Here is a 16268-nt window from a genome sequence, read left to right as displayed (position 1 = left end):
GCGTGACCATGGCAACAGCATATTTGGGTCCAAGTTCCCACGGGGACGCAGGTTTGGGTCCAGCCCGGGTCATTTCCTGTTCCCACGGGGATGCAGGTTTGGGTCCAGCCAATTTCCTGTTCCCACCACACACAGGGATACTTCTAAGAATTATGATACATTGATATATATATTTATATATTATTTATTATGATACACAACACCATTTTATGAATTACGCTTGAATGAATTACATTGCGCTTTTTGCCATTCTGGTTTCACTAGTTCGGCCGTCAGTATGATTGCTATGCTATCGTAGTGATTGCTATGAGTGTATAAGCAGAGACTTTCTAATGAGGAGACACAGCACTCAAAAAATCCTCCATAGAAATGCATGGGGCTAGTTTGTAACGTCTACATAGATCCCACCCCTTACTCAGCAAAATGTCGACATGTGAATACATTGAGCCAATCATATGGTGTGAACTCGCCACTGGAGCAAGATTGGTGTTATGAAGCCTTGCGCACACGCATTTTTTGCCAAATAGGATGCCCGATGAGTGCCCAAAAAGCGTTGCAATATGGCCGCCAAGTGGAGAGACTTTGGTATAAGCTAAGCGCGTGGTTGGCATGGTAGCTGGCCGTGGCCCTGGAATGCCTGAAGCGGAGATGGCGATAGAGCGATGGCCACTTGCACTCCCTTGTGTAAGGAGGATGAGTAACTGGGCTTATCAGTGGAATAGACCTCTGAAGTTCGCCAACAAAAAAGCTGCCATCTTTGACATCCGGTATCTGGCGATTTTTCCTATGGGAAAATAACATGGGGATTTTGAATTATCACACCGGGGGCCTCATTTATAAAGCGTTCTTACGCACAGATTTGATCTTAGACCGTGCGTACGCTCAAATCCATGCCAACGCTCAGAATGATAAAAACCGTATTTGACGTGGAAAAGTGCTCATCTCCACGTCAGGTTCATACTTGACGTACGACCATTTCCTTGTGGTAATGCCGGGGTACTGCAAGTAATCTGAGGTCTAAGTGTGATGCATTTTCAAAATTCCAAAACCAATGATCTCATGTCTTTCTTTGCCATATGCATGATCAATATCAGAAGATTTTCAGAGACGTTTTTGGACGCAGCTTAATGTTTCATGGTTTGGCATAAAACTGCTAATGAGAACTAACCTCACTTAAAGGAACCGTATGTAAGAAATGTATTTCAATTAATCATAAAATGGCCCTAATATGTCACTAGACATTAAGAAATCATGTTCATGTCAAATACTTATATCACTGACAACAGTAGTCCGGGCAGGATATTGTCAATTAAAAAGTGAAGTTGCAGCCCTCAACTGATGTTGATATTGTCATTTTGTGTTTTGGCCTGATGCGCCGCCCTCCACCTTTCTACCAATCACGAAGTCCAATCACGAAGTCGGTAGTGTTTCGGCATCAGGGTTGCCAGCTCCGCTCTAGTTACCAGAGCTGCAGCTGAGAACGTGTCGGTTAAAAAATGTCTAATGTTACCAAGCCTAAAAGACCTCGTTATGAATCCGAACTACGTCGTGACAAAGTCCGAAATAAAACAAGGATTTGTATAGGAGATGCCTTTGAAAGATGGAGACGGCTGAAAACGGAGAATAAGTTGAAGACAGACGTCAACGTTGCTAATTTTCTCCTGGACAGGTAAGATTCATCTATGTTTGGCTAACTTACTTGTACTTAACGTTACAGTAGAAGTAATGTAAATGGACATTAAAATATTCACGACAGTCGAACAAAGTTATGCATGTAACGTTACGTTAGCAACCATATGGAGCCGGTGGGTCATCAAATTGAAAAGGTAAGGAATTGTTTGGGAAATAAAAACGGCGAGTCCTCATTGCTAACATTAGCAGCTAGCAATGCATTATCAGTGCCCGTTTCTCTGTCATTATGCTGAGACGCTGAGGAAAACAACATTAGCACGCCCATTATGGCAATGTGAAACGTAAGTTGAGACAGTAGCCTAACGTTACCTCGGTAAAAATGATTCCTCATTCGTTCTTCGCGTATACTGTGGACTACACATGCTGCAAGTTGACCTGTATGCCCATTGCTAATGTTATTTAGTTAGTCTCAATCTTTTCTGATGGGACTGAAAACAACCCTGTGATGGCCATTGGTGATATTGAACGCCGGCATGGCGTAATTTCCCCCGCGTTATACTCGCTGTGGCAAATGTGTTGGTTATTTGTTAGCCTACTTATGACAAAAACGCTTGTCTCTTCAGCTATTATGGCCCCAGCACCTCAACCCCCAGTAAGAGACCGTGGAAGAAGCAACACCTGACTGCACCATCACTTTCCAGTATTGGATGTGCATCATCTGAAACACTTTCAAATCAGTCAGTAGTCGGTACCACAATGTTTTAATTTCCATGGCATAATTGGAAACATTTTTGGTCTAAAACAACTACACTGTACACCATTTACAGAGAGGACCTGCCGCCTATTGAGGAAAGACTAGAAGAGGATGAGCGCACCATGGATGCCTCTGAGGTTCTGGAGGAAAGGTAGATAAAGCCTCTCAAGCTTCCTAATATGCCTAATGATAAGAAATTATGTTGAACATGTACTCGTTTAAAAAAATCTATTGTGACCGGTGAATTGTTTTCTTTTAGTCTACAGAACATGAGCATTCAGGATGCTGAAACCCAGCTCATGAATGAGCAGGAGATAAATGACCTAATGAACAGTGTGTAAGTTCCACTGGGTTTGACTGTATATAGTGTAACAAGATGTTCTGCTGTGTATTAATTAACCAATATCATTTTCTATCAAATTTGCCAGAATTGATTGGGGTGACCGTAATGATGAGGAGATTGAAGCAGATTTCAGTGAAGATGAGGACTATGTCCCTCGTATTTGTATTTGGTATGTTACCTTTGGATCCTCACAGATTATTCACAATACACCCTCAGACATTCATTCAATGAAATACGTAAACACATAAAGATAAAATATGTTAGTGCTTTAGAGAATTCCTGGTCCCTGTAGTACCTCAAAGATAACCCCCTCTCTGTATTTGCCATTTTTAATTTGTTCATCTGATTGCTTTCTATCTGTAATTGGGAAATATATCTTTCATGTCTTTAGGTTGGGTGGAGCATTGCAGGCACCACCATGCCTTGACAATCTGCCTGTGATAGATGCCAGTGAGACAGTACATGACATCCCAGATGTAGAGCCTCCATCAGTCACCTTACCTCCACTTCAACAACCTGACTTTCCTGATACACTGTGCGTCATGACTGAAGATGACCTAATTGGGAAACGGGCCTCCATCACTTATGAGGACTGTTTGAAGCAGCTTGCAACATTCCTTGTGCTTCCAGTCCAAAGATGCCCATACACATGTGACGTCAGCCAAGTGGAGTGTCAGTGTCGCCCTCCATTTGAAGTTTCCCTTACGTGCAGGGGTACTGCAAGCATCATGGAATGGGTAGGTCTTATAATCATACTACATTGCAAATAAGTGTCGGTTAGTGTTGGAGGCAATGGTCATACGTTGACAGTGGTTTTTGTCAATTAAGCTTCCAGAGTTGTAGTTCCACTTAGTGGAAGCAATTCTATGTTTGTATTTGATAAATAGCCTAAGTTGTGTTCCATTTATTGTCAGACCTGCCCTGTTGGCCACACTGTATGGAGATGGAGCTCACAGCCCACTGTGAGGTACGGGATGCTGGCAGGGGACTTCATGTTGGCAAGCAACATTCTACTTTCAGGAAGCAACTACGCCAAAGTCTCGCTTTTGTTTCAGTTCATGAACATGGGGATGGTGGACCGTAGTTCCTTTTTCACAATTCAGGACACGTACGGTATAGACACTGTAAAGGAGTTTTGGGAGGAGAGGAGGGCTGAGGCAATACATCGCCTAAAAGACAAAGATGTGGTGATAGTAGGTAATGTATTGTACATGTTTTATTCATTTAAGCTAGAGTAGTGTGTTATGTCAATTTGATGTTCTGTGAAAATCCTTGATTCTTGTTTACAAATTGAATAGCGGATGGAAGAATGGACAGCCCTGGACATTGCGCCCAGTACTGTACATACACTGCCATGGAGAACGAATCCAGGGAAATCATCTCCGTCATCACTGTGGACAAAAGGGAGACTGGGCAAAATTCTGTGATCATGGAGAGAGAGGCATTTGTGCGGACAGTGGACACTCTTTTGAATGAAGTCAAACTAGTGGAGGTCTGCACTGATGCCCATGTCCAGATCTCCGCACTAATGAGTAAGTTGTAGAATTAGACTTGTAGAATTTGTAGAATATAACTTGTAGAATTAGAACAACTTTTTTGGAGGGGTTGGGGCATTACTATACTAATTGTACATGTTGTTTTTCCAAATAAGACAAAGGAAAGTACAAAGACCTTGGCCTGCAGCACAGCTTGGAAATGTGGCATGGGGCCAAGAATTTGGCAAAAAGGATTTATGCTGTAAGTTCAGCTGTCATTTCTATGGCTTGATTTTCTGCATGACAATCTACCCTAATTTGAGCTATGTAATAATGATTACTGTTATGTCTATCCCAGGCTTCACAGGTCAAGGGTCAGTCCAGTTTGAGCAGTTGGCTGAAAGGTGTTGTCAACCACTTTTGGTGGTGCTGCAAAACAGCAGATTCTTACCAAGAGTTCCTTGTAAGTTGTTATGGTTTGGCAAATAGTTATCATCTAAAGACTTTTGTCTGAAACTAACATGCAGTCTTATTAGACATACCTTGTTGGCAAAGAGAATAAGTTGGATGGTTCCTTGATGTTGGATATTGGCTTATTCATTAGGTAGTTACCCAGGGATGTCATTGTGGTCAATCATGTGACTCACTTAGATTTCAGTACTTACTGTACAAACAGCATCATCATTAGCAATGAATTATGTACAATGTGCATGCTTGTTTTTGTCTGTACATTATATTTCTATATTATTTCTAGGAGCTGTGGCTTGGGCTCCTACATCATGTCACAAATGAACACAGGTGGGTGCTGGGAGGCTGCCTGGTGAATCTGGTGGAGCTCAACAGTGGCTTGAGCGAGGCTCCATGGCACACGAGGCTCTGAAGAGCATCGTTCGAAACAAGCGGTGGCTTAATGAGGTCCACAAATACCTACACTTTACTGTAGCTAGAAAGTAATTTACTGTAGCTAGAAAGTAATTTTCAAAATCCCACAAAATGTCTCTTCTCACCCACCCCCCACAGGTCTACTGCTGATCTGGAGTCCTTCCAGAACCATATTTTAATGTACGCTAGCAAGCGCACAGCATTTAGCCCTCCTGTCTTTGAGGCCAGGATGCTCCTTGCAGCGATAGACTACAATTACTACAAGGACCGTCCAGAGTTGTGCAAATCTGATGGAAGCAAACAGTAAGTCACTTGTTCATTTCTATGCTATTGTTTTGAACAATTATACCATATTACACCATTGGAACACTATAAAACATGGGCCTTGGAATGTAAATGTCTTCTTCCCTCCCCTTTCTGTTTCTATTTCAGGTACAGGAGGCTGTACAAGAAGAATGCTCGCAGGTATATGCTTTACACTCTGAAGGCATCCAAGACGTATGGCTACATCCCAGAACTGCAAGCTATGATCCTTCAAAAGAGATTAGCTGGTAAGGGGATGCCCAGACGGAGGACACTACGACCTGATGACCCCCGAAGGTACGGCCTACTTCCCCCTGTGCCGGCACCAACCATTCAGGAACTCCTGCACACCCAAGTCAGGAGAGGTCTTGGTAGGTTGAATGCCAACTTATTTCTTTTGCACCTTCGGCTACATGCCACACACCAAGTCAGATGTCATGCATAACATATCCAAGTTTGAAATAAACTAACTTTTCATTTTGCTCTCCTCAGTATCAGCATTCCAGACTGAAGACCCGTGAAGCCTAGTTTCCAGAGTCTCACAACCCTGACCATGTTCTTTGCCATGCAACCTTTTGTGTCATGAGCTGCTTATCAATAATTCCAGACTAAAACGTCTCAACAGTACAGAGCAGCTGTTTAGTTATCTATTTATTCTGTGTAACCTTTATTATTAGACCATTTTTGTTACTGTTTCTCTACATAGTAAAAAGTATAGCATTGTTATTCTGAATATTTTTTTATTGAAAAAAGGAGGAAGGCTCTTTACAAACAAACAAATCAAAAAACAACTTGTGTATATATATACACAACAATAAATAACTGGAAGTAAACAGTTCACGGTAGAGTGGTATCAAATGGTGCATACAAAGCCAGTGTACTGGCCCTGGGGGTCGGGGTATTTGTCCCTTATTCTCCATATACAGCAGCTGGGAATAACACGACGGTTACCCTGACCCAGTGACCCATGCTGCCAAAAGATGTATTGACGATAAGCAGCATACCTAAATTGTCTGTTATCATCTCCTGGCTCTCTAACTTCAGCTACCACCAACACATCATTTCTGTAATCTCTGTGGATACGCAAATAACCATCTTCCAGACAATACAGATCAAAATGTGCCAATTTGCTGATGCAGTTTTCAGGCCCCTGGCCACAGCATTTCCTTTCAGCATCTGTGGCCATTTCCCTGCAGTTCCCACAGGTGCACCATGGAAGAGCAGCGTTAGGTGGGGTTGTGCTGTCCAATGAAGGAAGTGCATCAAAAACTAATCCAGGGTTCCGGGAGAAGACCTGAGTTGCTAGTGCTCGTAGCCTCACTTCACTCATGCCCTGAATGAGTGCCTAAAGTAAACAAACCACAAAAGAAGTAAACAAACCACAAAAGAAAGTTTGGCATTTACAAATGGTGACATCTTATTACAAGCCATAATGTTACTGCAGTCTATCAAATGTTTAGCATACTCTGGTAACACAAACCTCTGTCTGTACCCTTCGGTCATTTTGGATCATCTGCACTCTGTTCTCTTCCTCTGCATCTCTACCTCCTATCCCTCTCCTTCCTCTGCTGCCAATTCCAGCATTATCTCCTCCTCTTGCACCTCTTTGGCCTCTTCCACCTCTCTGGCCTCTTCCACCTCTCTGGCCTCTGTCACCTGATGCAGGGCCTGCACACTCTCCTCTTCCACCTGAAACATCTGCACTCTCTCTTCCAGCTCCCTGGCCTCTGCCACCTGGTCCATCTCCTAGATTCTCTCCTCTCTGCTCTGTGTCTCCTGGACCAAGACCTGCACGCTCTTCTCTTGTCCCTTTCACTCTTCTTTTCCTTTGTCTGCGCCTCCGCTCACCTTGCCAGCTCTCATCAGAGTCACTTAGGACAGCGGGCACCTCATAACAGGTCTGCATCAGGCTGAAACAAGTGAGAGCAGTACAAGTGCTACCTCCAAATAAACATTCTCTACCTTTTGAGCTATGCAGTAAGTTAGTGTTGGTTTGGGGGTTTGGAAGCAGTAAGTTAGTGTTGGTTTGGAAGCACTAGGCGCAATTCCACGGTAAAATAACTTTTTGTAACGTCCATAACACCAATGAAAAGCACATTGTAGCCTATGATGTGAATTATTTGGCCCACTTGGAACGTTTTGTACTTGTTTTTCATGCAGCCAAAAGTAGTAGAATGTCACGTAATCTTTCACATCACATATTTTAGCGTTATGGACGTGTACATTTCATTGCCATGGAATGACCCTCGACTTTTGAATGCTATATTCTACCATGCTTGTAGGTATAGGCTAAAAGCCCCATGCTTCCGTACATATAGACAAGATTTTCCATGGTCGCCCGTGCTAAATGCGTTCATGAAAAGCTTCATATCACACCACTAGCTAGAAGGTAAGTCATTTTAGAAGTGTATGAAAACAATCTATGTTCCGACTGAAATGTGGTATTACAGTACATCTTTACAATTATATTTGGCTAATAGCCATTAGTCATTTTTTGCCATACATAATTACTTCGCAAACCATCTCTCATGAAGCATAAACATAATTAACAGGGAAAAAACTTACTGTGTAGGACTCGTCACTTGCCATTTGAAGCTCCTTGTAGCTTACGTTCCTGCTGGATCCTGCAGCCTAGCTGGCAACCTCGACTCGGGGGGGAGGGGGCGGGGATACACCGCTCTAGAGTAATTTGAAAGTGATTGCAGTACCAGTTTTGGCCACAATCCTCCATACGGTTCCTTTAAGAGAGTGAAAACAAACATAGCTTACTTATTTCATAAAAAAAAAAAACCCGAAGACCTATGGTAGAGTGATTGAAACATTCTTACAGGTGATATAGCATATTCGTGTTCTCATCAATGTAATATTGACCATAAAATGTCCTATCCCGTTTAGGAGAGGAAAAGTATATTGGCCTCATGCATGGTACTGCAGGCCTATTCCCAGCTCCGTAACAGAAAGGTCATATCTCATGCATGGTACTGTCGGCCTCATGCATGGTACTGCAGGCCTATTCCCAGCTCCGTAACAGAAAGGTCATATTACTGTACTGTAGGCCTCATGCATGGTACTGTAGGCCTCATGCATGGTACTGCAGGCCTATTCCCAGCTCTGTAACAGAAAGGTCATATTACTGTACTGTAGGCCTCATGCATGGTACTGTAGGCCTATTCCCAGCTCCGTAACAGAAAGGTCATATTTCATGCATGGTACTGTAGGCCTATTCCCAGCTCCGTAACAGAAAGGTCATATCTCATGCATGGTACTGTAGGCCTATTCCCAGCTCCGTAACAGAGTGTAAGCTATTGGCCTCATGCATGGTACTGCAGGCCTATTCCCAGCTCCGTAACAGAAAGGTATATTGGCCTCATGCATGGTACTGTAGGCCTATTCCCAGCTCCGTAACAGAAAGGTATATTGGCCTCATGCATGGTACTGCAGGCCTATTCCGGCTCCGTAACAGAAAGGTCATATTACTGTACTGTAGGCCTCATGCATGGTACTGTAGGCCTCATGCATGGTACTGCAGGCCTATTCCGGCTCCGTAACAGAAAGGTCATATTTCAATGTGTTTTGCCGTTTCCACGTCGTCATCTGTATTAATAGTTATAGGTGTTATTATTGTTATCATTATTAGTAATAGTACTATTAGTATTTTAGGTGTATTGCCAGAAGGATCACATTTTGGTCTGCACAATCAAGTTATTAAGCAATTAAGTAAACGTAAGCACAGTATAATGACACATGATCCTTCAGGAAAATTAATGTATTAGGTCCACACGTGTAAAACATTTTGGTCAATCAACATGCTATAAAATGTTCAATAGGGCCGTGATTTGCGAGAGGAACTATGGCAGCATTGGCACTGTTAGAAGATATTGCCAACCGCGCAATAAGGCGAGAGAGAATTTTTGGCGACCGAGCGGACTTCTTGGCACATAACGACGAATGGCTGATGAGCAGGGACCGCTTACCAAGAGCCATTCTGTTGGACCTCTGTGCCCAAATGGGCCCTTTACAGAGAGCGCCAGGCGCCAAATCAGGCCATACCTGTTGAGGTGCAAATCTGCACAGTTCTTGGTTTCCTGGCTACAGGAACGTTCCAAAGAGAAATGGGAGACCTGTCAGGTATTTCCCAGCCATCCTTCAGCAGGATTTTGCCTGATGTTCTTCAAGGACTCATTCGTTTGTCTCCTCGGTTCATCAAGTTTCCCTATACTGTCCAAGAACAGCGAGGTGTGAAGGAAGACTTCTTGCGCATTACTTCTTGCGGATTCCCCGACGTCATCGGTGCAATAGATAGCACTCACGTTGCCATACGAGCACCCCATGTGAATGAGTATGCCTATGTTAATAGGAAGAACGTCCATTCAATCAACGTGCAGCTCATTTGCAATGCTCGTATGGCAATTGTTAACGCTGTCGCCAGGGTCGACGCACGACTCATTCATCTTGCGCAATTCAGTGTGGGGAACCATCTAGAGGCTGAAGCAGGCAGAGATGGCTGGCTTCTAGGTAAACACTTTTTATATTTTACTTTCTCGTTTCTTGCTTTAAAACGCACAAGATAACCAAATGACCCCTTAAATTACCCACCCATTAGGTGACAGAGGTCATCCTCTGAAGCCATGGATTCTTATCCCCGTGGCGCACCCACAGACACCCGAAGAAGCCCACTTCAACACCGCCCATGCCCAAGCGCGGTCGGTAGTGGAACGCACTATCGGTATGCTAACGGGAAGGTGGCTGTGTTTGGATGCATCGGGAGGGAAGTTGCTATACGAGCCCAACAAGGTGTGCCAGATCATCTTGGCATGCTGTGTGCTGCACAACATATCTCTGAGCCATGGTATGCTGATGCGACAGGAGGAGATGCACAAGGACCCTGGAGGAGATGATCATCCTCCCCTACCTGCTGAATTGAAAAACCATGCCACTGCCCTAATGAGAAGACGGCAGTTGATTCACCGTCTAAACCAGGGCTCGAATTATCTTTTTGTCTTTAAGGGGGTCTCTCTATTTCATAAAAGTTGGCACATCCGGCGCATAGCCTAAAGGTGATATATTATAGGCGTGAGTGGCGCTTTTGCGCAGCATGCGCATAGGCTAGGCTATAACTTTACACACGCACACAACAGACAGAGATTTTTCCATTGAAATGTATTCCTTTTAGTCAATTTCAACATATTGATTGCAATAGTCCATATTTCATTTCAATTTCACAAAACAAAGAAATAGTGATGTAGTCGGAGTGCCATTCTCAATTTCACAACGTAACTCATTTGAACCAGACCACCGTCTCAGATAGGCTATCCTCAGTGTCAAACACAATAATGCATTTAGTCTTTAACTTATACACAGGGAAAATGCACTAACTGGCAGAAATGAATAAAGCCATTGCAGCCAAACTATGTTATATAGGCTAATGTACACATTAATGTAGGCTACATTGGGTGTTCAGTCTCGTTGAACTGTGGAAATAAATAGACAAACACTTTTGGAATTTGCACTTTTGAGATTTTGTCGGGTAGCCATTGAATATTCCGCGGGGTTCACTCTTTATTACGACATCCCGTTATTACGACAACCCTCTATTACGACATACCGTTATTCCGACATGCCTCTATTTAGACATGCCCCTACTCCGATTTTTTTTAGTACCGCTATTCCGACATTAGGCTACCAATCCTCATTTTCAATTTATCTCTGCAGTTCCTGTATCCTATCAAATTCCAACATCCTAGATGCATGGATGAGCTTTAGTCATGTCATCTGCACCTGCAGCTAAATCAACAATCCACCCGCCATCCACTAAACAATGTTTTTCCCAATAATTGATATCGGCACACATTTCAGTCAAAACCTTAGGTGATTTTGAACTGGCCATGTGAATAAATGTTACACATTATGTAAAACACAGGTAGCTCTCCTCATTTTATTCTCTAAGCTCTCAGGGGAAAACGGTCAGAAACTCCATGCATCAAATAAACTCTGTGCGTGCAGGCCACCTATATTAATTAATTAATGGCCGTCAATCAATGGCCAATTGCGCAAAGACGGGCGGAATTCTTACGCTCCAGTAGCCTAAACCACTTCAGTGAACGTTCAAATAACCCCCAGAGTTCAGTGTCCATCAGGGTGTTCAAACTGGATGTGCGATATAGTTACTTATATTGCATTTTAGATGACAATGATAAAGCCATGTGCAATGCATTTTGGCTTGCCAGCAGGTTGGATGAACTCAATTTACTACTCAATAATGTAGGCTAGGCCTATATATTTTATATGTCAGGCGTGCAGTTGTTGAATTGCCCATAACATGTCTGCATATTTATTTAGGCTTTCTCTCGACTTTAGGCTAGCGCATGCATTATCATGGCCCTATAATTGTGCAAAGACAGGCGGGATATCCGACGCTCCTTTTACAGTAAACCACTTCACAACGAACGTTCAAATAACCCCCAGAGTTCAGTGTCCATCAGTCCCAACATTTAGAAACATAATCGTAAAGTCCAAGCGTGAATTGGCAAAGTGGCAACCGAGTTATGATAAAATGTCCAGATAAAATGTCCAGATTGTGCGTTTTCATGAGTTTTTGATCGTCATGTATTTCATTTCCATTCATCACAGAGTTCCCAAAATCACTTATAAGGTGTGTTAGAGTGTCTAGTTTCGTAATTAAAAAAAAAAGCTAAAAACGTAATATTACGTTTTTGGCATTCAATGAGTTAACATTAGAAAACCTTTTAGGTATAAGCCTGTCCAAGAAAATAGAACCTAAATATCAAAAATTGTTCAATATAGTACGTATATCTGCAATAAAACAACTAACAAGGGGATGGAAACAAGAAAAAGCCCCAGATTTGTGTAAGTGGCATAGCACAATAGAAAACATCTTGGATATGGAAAGACTTACTTTTAGAGTTAGGAACCAACTTAGTCAATGGAATAAGTTATACCCAGAAAAAATACTACATAAAATAATTATTTATTTCAATAATAGAAATGATATGCACACATCGGTCAACAACACATATAACTCCACACAGGACAAAAGACACATGTAGGCTTAAACACCCCCCTATAAATGGCCAAAAACGCTCCTATAAATATCTAAAAACAAGTACAATTGCACATAGAATAAAATACACAAGTAGGCTCAAATAGCACTCCCCTTCTCTCCCTCCCCCCTCTTTTCTGTGTGTCATGTTTTGTTTGTTTTTCTGTGTGTCATGTTTTATTTGTTTTTCTGTGTGTCATGTTTTGTTTGTTTTTCTGTGTGTCATGTTTTGTTTGGAGTATTTTGTTTTGTATAAGTTTTCCATCATGTTTTTTTGTCATGTATTTTCTTATTTCTTTTGTTATATGTATAAAATAACAAAAAACTAAAATTGCAATGTAACATGTGAAATAAGTGAAGTGGGCACCTTACATGGATGTAGATAAATAATTGCAATAAAGTATAAAAAAAACAAAAAACAACAGTTAGGGCCTTCTGTAACTTCAACTACATGGCTGCAAGTTTAGATCCCAATAAAAGGGCACTTTGTAACTCAACATTTTCCACAACTGAAAAGTACCCTACTTTTTTGTAGATTTATGTTTCATTTTAAATATGTTTGCTTCCTAGAACATTAAAGCGATGGTTCGGAGTAATTTCACCCTAGGGTCCTTTGCACCATGACCCCCAGCAAAACACCCTCCCAGAACCGGTTTTCCTTTGGTTGAACCCTGGTCGAGTAGCGCTGTCAGAAACTAATGACTTTCTGTAGGCGCTTATGGAACTTATAGAGTATCTCGTAAATTACCCCACTAATAATGCCCTGAATGGTACGAAACTTCTACAGTACTACAACTATGTTCTGTACTCATAAAACAAGGCATTGAAAAGTTTGTAAGTACACCAGGAGTTTATTTAAATAACACTTGCCTGATGGCTTCTACTCTGCTGCTATCTACCGCTGCGTCAGAATGTAGAATGTAGAAGAATGTAGATCCAGGAATGCACTAATATTTTGTTCGTAGTACCAGTTTGCAACAATTATAAGTTAACACTAAGTTGTAAACACTTCGGAAAAAAATATTAAAAGCTGGATATACCAAAAAACTTTGATGTAATCGCTTCCTGCCAGGACTCCAACGCCCTTTTATTTAACGTGTCAACAGAATATCTGCGAATTCTGTGCAATTCCGTGTTTATAAGAGAATTCCGTTCTATTTCAAATCGGTCAACACCACAGTATGTGTCATCCTCTCCGAGAGGGTGAGGTGCTAGGAGACAGAATAGCAAATAATCCACTCCCTGCTACGTGCGTGCAATCTGCCTCAGTCTACATATACAGGTCAGGGTTCATACACATTTTCACCAGAGATTTTCCATAACTTTTCGATACATTTCCATGACCTTATGTTCCCTAGAACATCACAATAACGGCCCCAGCCATGGCGCAACTGGCTGGGGCAACTGCACCGTACGCCGGCGACCCCGGTTCGATTCCCCCCCCCGTGGTCCTTTTCCGGATCCCACCCCGACTCTTATCTCCCACTCACTTCCTGTCACTCTCCACTGTCCTGTCGCATTAAAGGCATAAAAGCCCAAAAATATATACTTAAAAATAATAAATAATAAAAAAAAATCACAATAACTAGCCTACAAAAATAGAAATCCATTCTTTCGAAACAGTCCTTGGGAAATTTGAATTCAAATTAAGCTTTATCTATGTATTTGTAATACATACAAAATGTCAACACCAACACAAGCAGGCACATTAGGATATATTTCAGCCCTACATTCAGCAAAGTTGTGCATTTAACTTTATGTGATCGCCTACTGTAGACAAATACCCTCCACACATTGAAATCCTAATTAATGTAATAGCCTGATCAATTACTAATCTCAATCTCAAGACTGAACTGCTGGTCCTCCCAGCTAAACCTACTGTACACTGCGACATCAACATCAAATTTGACTCCCTGTCTGTTTCACCGACCAGGACTGCAAGAAATCTAGGAGTTGTTCTCGACAACCAACTAACCTTCTCAGATCATGCTGCCTTGGTCACCCGGTCATGCCGTTTCGCACTCTACAACATGCGGAAAATCAGGACTTACTTGACTCAAGATGCTACCCAACTTCTGGTTCAGGCAATAGTCATCTCACGACTCGACTACTGCAACGCCCTTCTGACCGGTCTCCCAGCCTGCGCGGTGAAACCGCGCACCTGGTCTACAACCAACCCAAAAGGGGACATGTTACCCCGCTGCTCATTCAGCTACACTGGCTACCTATGGCAGCCCACATCAAATTCAAGGCTCTAAAGCTTGCCTTCAAAGTAGTCTCCGGTTCTGCTCCCGCTTACTTGAATGCCCTCATACAGACATACGCTACATCTAGACCGCTGTGCTCCTCAGACGAAGGACGTCTAGGTCTACCACCGGTACGCTCAGGCCAATCCAAACCTTTCTCCTCTGTTGTTCCTCGTTGGTGGAACACACTGCCAGTTCCTACAAGGGCAGGGACATTTTCCATTTCTCTCCATTTTCAAAAAACTCCTGAAGACCCAGCTCTTTAGAGAACATCTCCTCTCATAGCACCACTTACAACAAGTCTTGCTGATCCTACCACTTACCAGCCGTCTTGAACTGACACGTAACTGTTAAAAACAGCACTCACTGATGCACTTATTCGTACTGTACTCCGTTTTTAATTTGTCCTAAAATTGTTGAGAATTGCTTTAAAACTTAAACTGTTTACCATGTTGTTAGTCGCTTTGGTTAAAAATGCGTCAGCCAAATGTAATGTAATGTAAACTAATCAGCTTTTCTTCAACTCTGTCGGTTCATCATGACCACGTAATTGCGTGTTTAATTCACATAGCTTTGTAGCGCCGCACACACTGGCTGGTAAGATGCAATGCTGAAGTAACAGGGCTGTAGCCTCCCAATTTGTTGGCACACTCGCTATTGACATGCTGATGGCAACACATCCACGTTTCTGAATCGTCACAAAATTGACTTGGCAACAGTGAGAGATAATCTCAATGCAAACAACGTGGAATAGGCTACAACGTCGGTGTGCATGACATCGACTGAAATATTTTCGGTCCTTGCATGACTAAACAACGGATTAAAAGGCTAATGCACCAAACGTAAGCTGACAATTATATAAAAAAAAAAACTGTTTTAATCCAAGTAAAGCTAAACGTGATTAAATTAATAGCCTATTTTCCTGGCATAGCACATATCGTAGGCCTACAACATCGAATTTAAAAATGGAACCGAAGATAGTTTGTGTGTTCGACGGCAATGGATAAAGCGAGTCGAATGAGTAGAGGGAGGGCAGAGTAACTCCTTTTAGAAAAGGCCGATCTCTGGTCTCCGCGCGACAGACATCTGCCAAAACGTTCGGGGTGTTTTTCGTTTTCCAACAGCTTGCAACCGCAAACATCAAATGTCTTTGCTTTACTTATTGTTAAAAAGTCACCGTAGTGTAGCGGATTCGCGCTGGTGTGTCACGCGATCGACCCAGGTTCGTGTCCCATGTAGTACACGTTTTTTTAGTTGCAGTATTACTGCTGTGGTTGCAATAGTGATTTTTCGTGTTTCCATAATTATTTGAATGTTCTCTCAGAGCCTCTTTGTCAACAAAGCTACCTGAATACTATCTTTATTGATACATTGTTCTAAGCATCATTATTTGAGTAATCATATACCTCTGGGAGCCTCTTTGTCTGAGGACAAAAGCTACCTAAGTTAAACCCTCCCCAATACACACACAAGCTGAGCTGGTGACATGTTGGAGGAAGAGGGCACCCTCCCCAGGGGTAGATGGTCTGAAGGAATCTACCTTGAGGGGATATGTGGCAGCTATATCGGATGA

At 42.4% G+C, this 16268-nt stretch overlaps 2 protein-coding genes and 1 long non-coding RNA gene across 4 annotated transcripts in view; 1 reads left to right on the top strand and 2 right to left on the bottom strand.

Annotated features, from left to right (window-relative positions):
• The first annotated feature begins 1329 nt into the window (after positions 1-1329).
• Positions 1330-6227, top strand: LOC125297308. Its single transcript, XM_048247599.1, has 14 exons — positions 1330-1669; positions 2256-2369; positions 2460-2537; positions 2646-2723; positions 2815-2898; positions 3121-3466; positions 3644-3926; positions 4028-4261; positions 4381-4466; positions 4563-4667; positions 4959-5119; positions 5225-5389; positions 5519-5760; positions 5882-6227. The coding sequence occupies exons 1-11, from the start codon at positions 1497-1499 to the stop codon at positions 5082-5084; spliced, it is 1707 nt and encodes a 568-aa protein (XP_048103556.1). The 5' UTR covers positions 1330-1496; the 3' UTR covers positions 5085-5119; positions 5225-5389; positions 5519-5760; positions 5882-6227.
• Positions 6228-6242: 15 nt separating this feature from the next.
• Positions 6243-8006, bottom strand: LOC125297384. 2 transcript variants are annotated; one of them, XM_048247744.1, is made up of 3 exons: positions 7955-8006; positions 6870-7299; positions 6243-6734 (listed from the first exon to the last, which is right to left on the bottom strand). In XM_048247744.1, exons 2-3 carry the CDS (start codon positions 7293-7295, stop codon positions 6243-6245), a joined length of 918 nt encoding a protein of 305 aa, XP_048103701.1. In that variant the 5' UTR covers positions 7296-7299; positions 7955-8006. The 2 variants fall into 2 exon arrangements, with proteins under 2 accessions (XP_048103701.1, XP_048103700.1); XM_048247743.1 differs by lacking the exon at positions 7955-8006 and having other exon boundaries at positions 6870-7928.
• Positions 8007-8106: 100 nt separating this feature from the next.
• Positions 8107-16268, bottom strand: part of LOC125297468 — a 32670-nt gene continuing 24508 nt past the window's right edge. The window contains exon 3 of the long non-coding RNA XR_007194059.1: positions 8107-8127. This is a non-coding gene — a long non-coding RNA (uncharacterized LOC125297468). The remainder of the gene's footprint in view (positions 8128-16268) is intronic.

This window comes from Alosa alosa, chromosome 7 (assembly GCF_017589495.1).
Source record: "Alosa alosa isolate M-15738 ecotype Scorff River chromosome 7, AALO_Geno_1.1, whole genome shotgun sequence".
Classification (NCBI taxonomy): domain Eukaryota; kingdom Metazoa; phylum Chordata; class Actinopteri; order Clupeiformes; family Clupeidae; genus Alosa; species Alosa alosa.
Note: the sequence above shows the minus strand (reverse complement) of the source record. Positions and strands in the feature narration are given on the sequence as shown.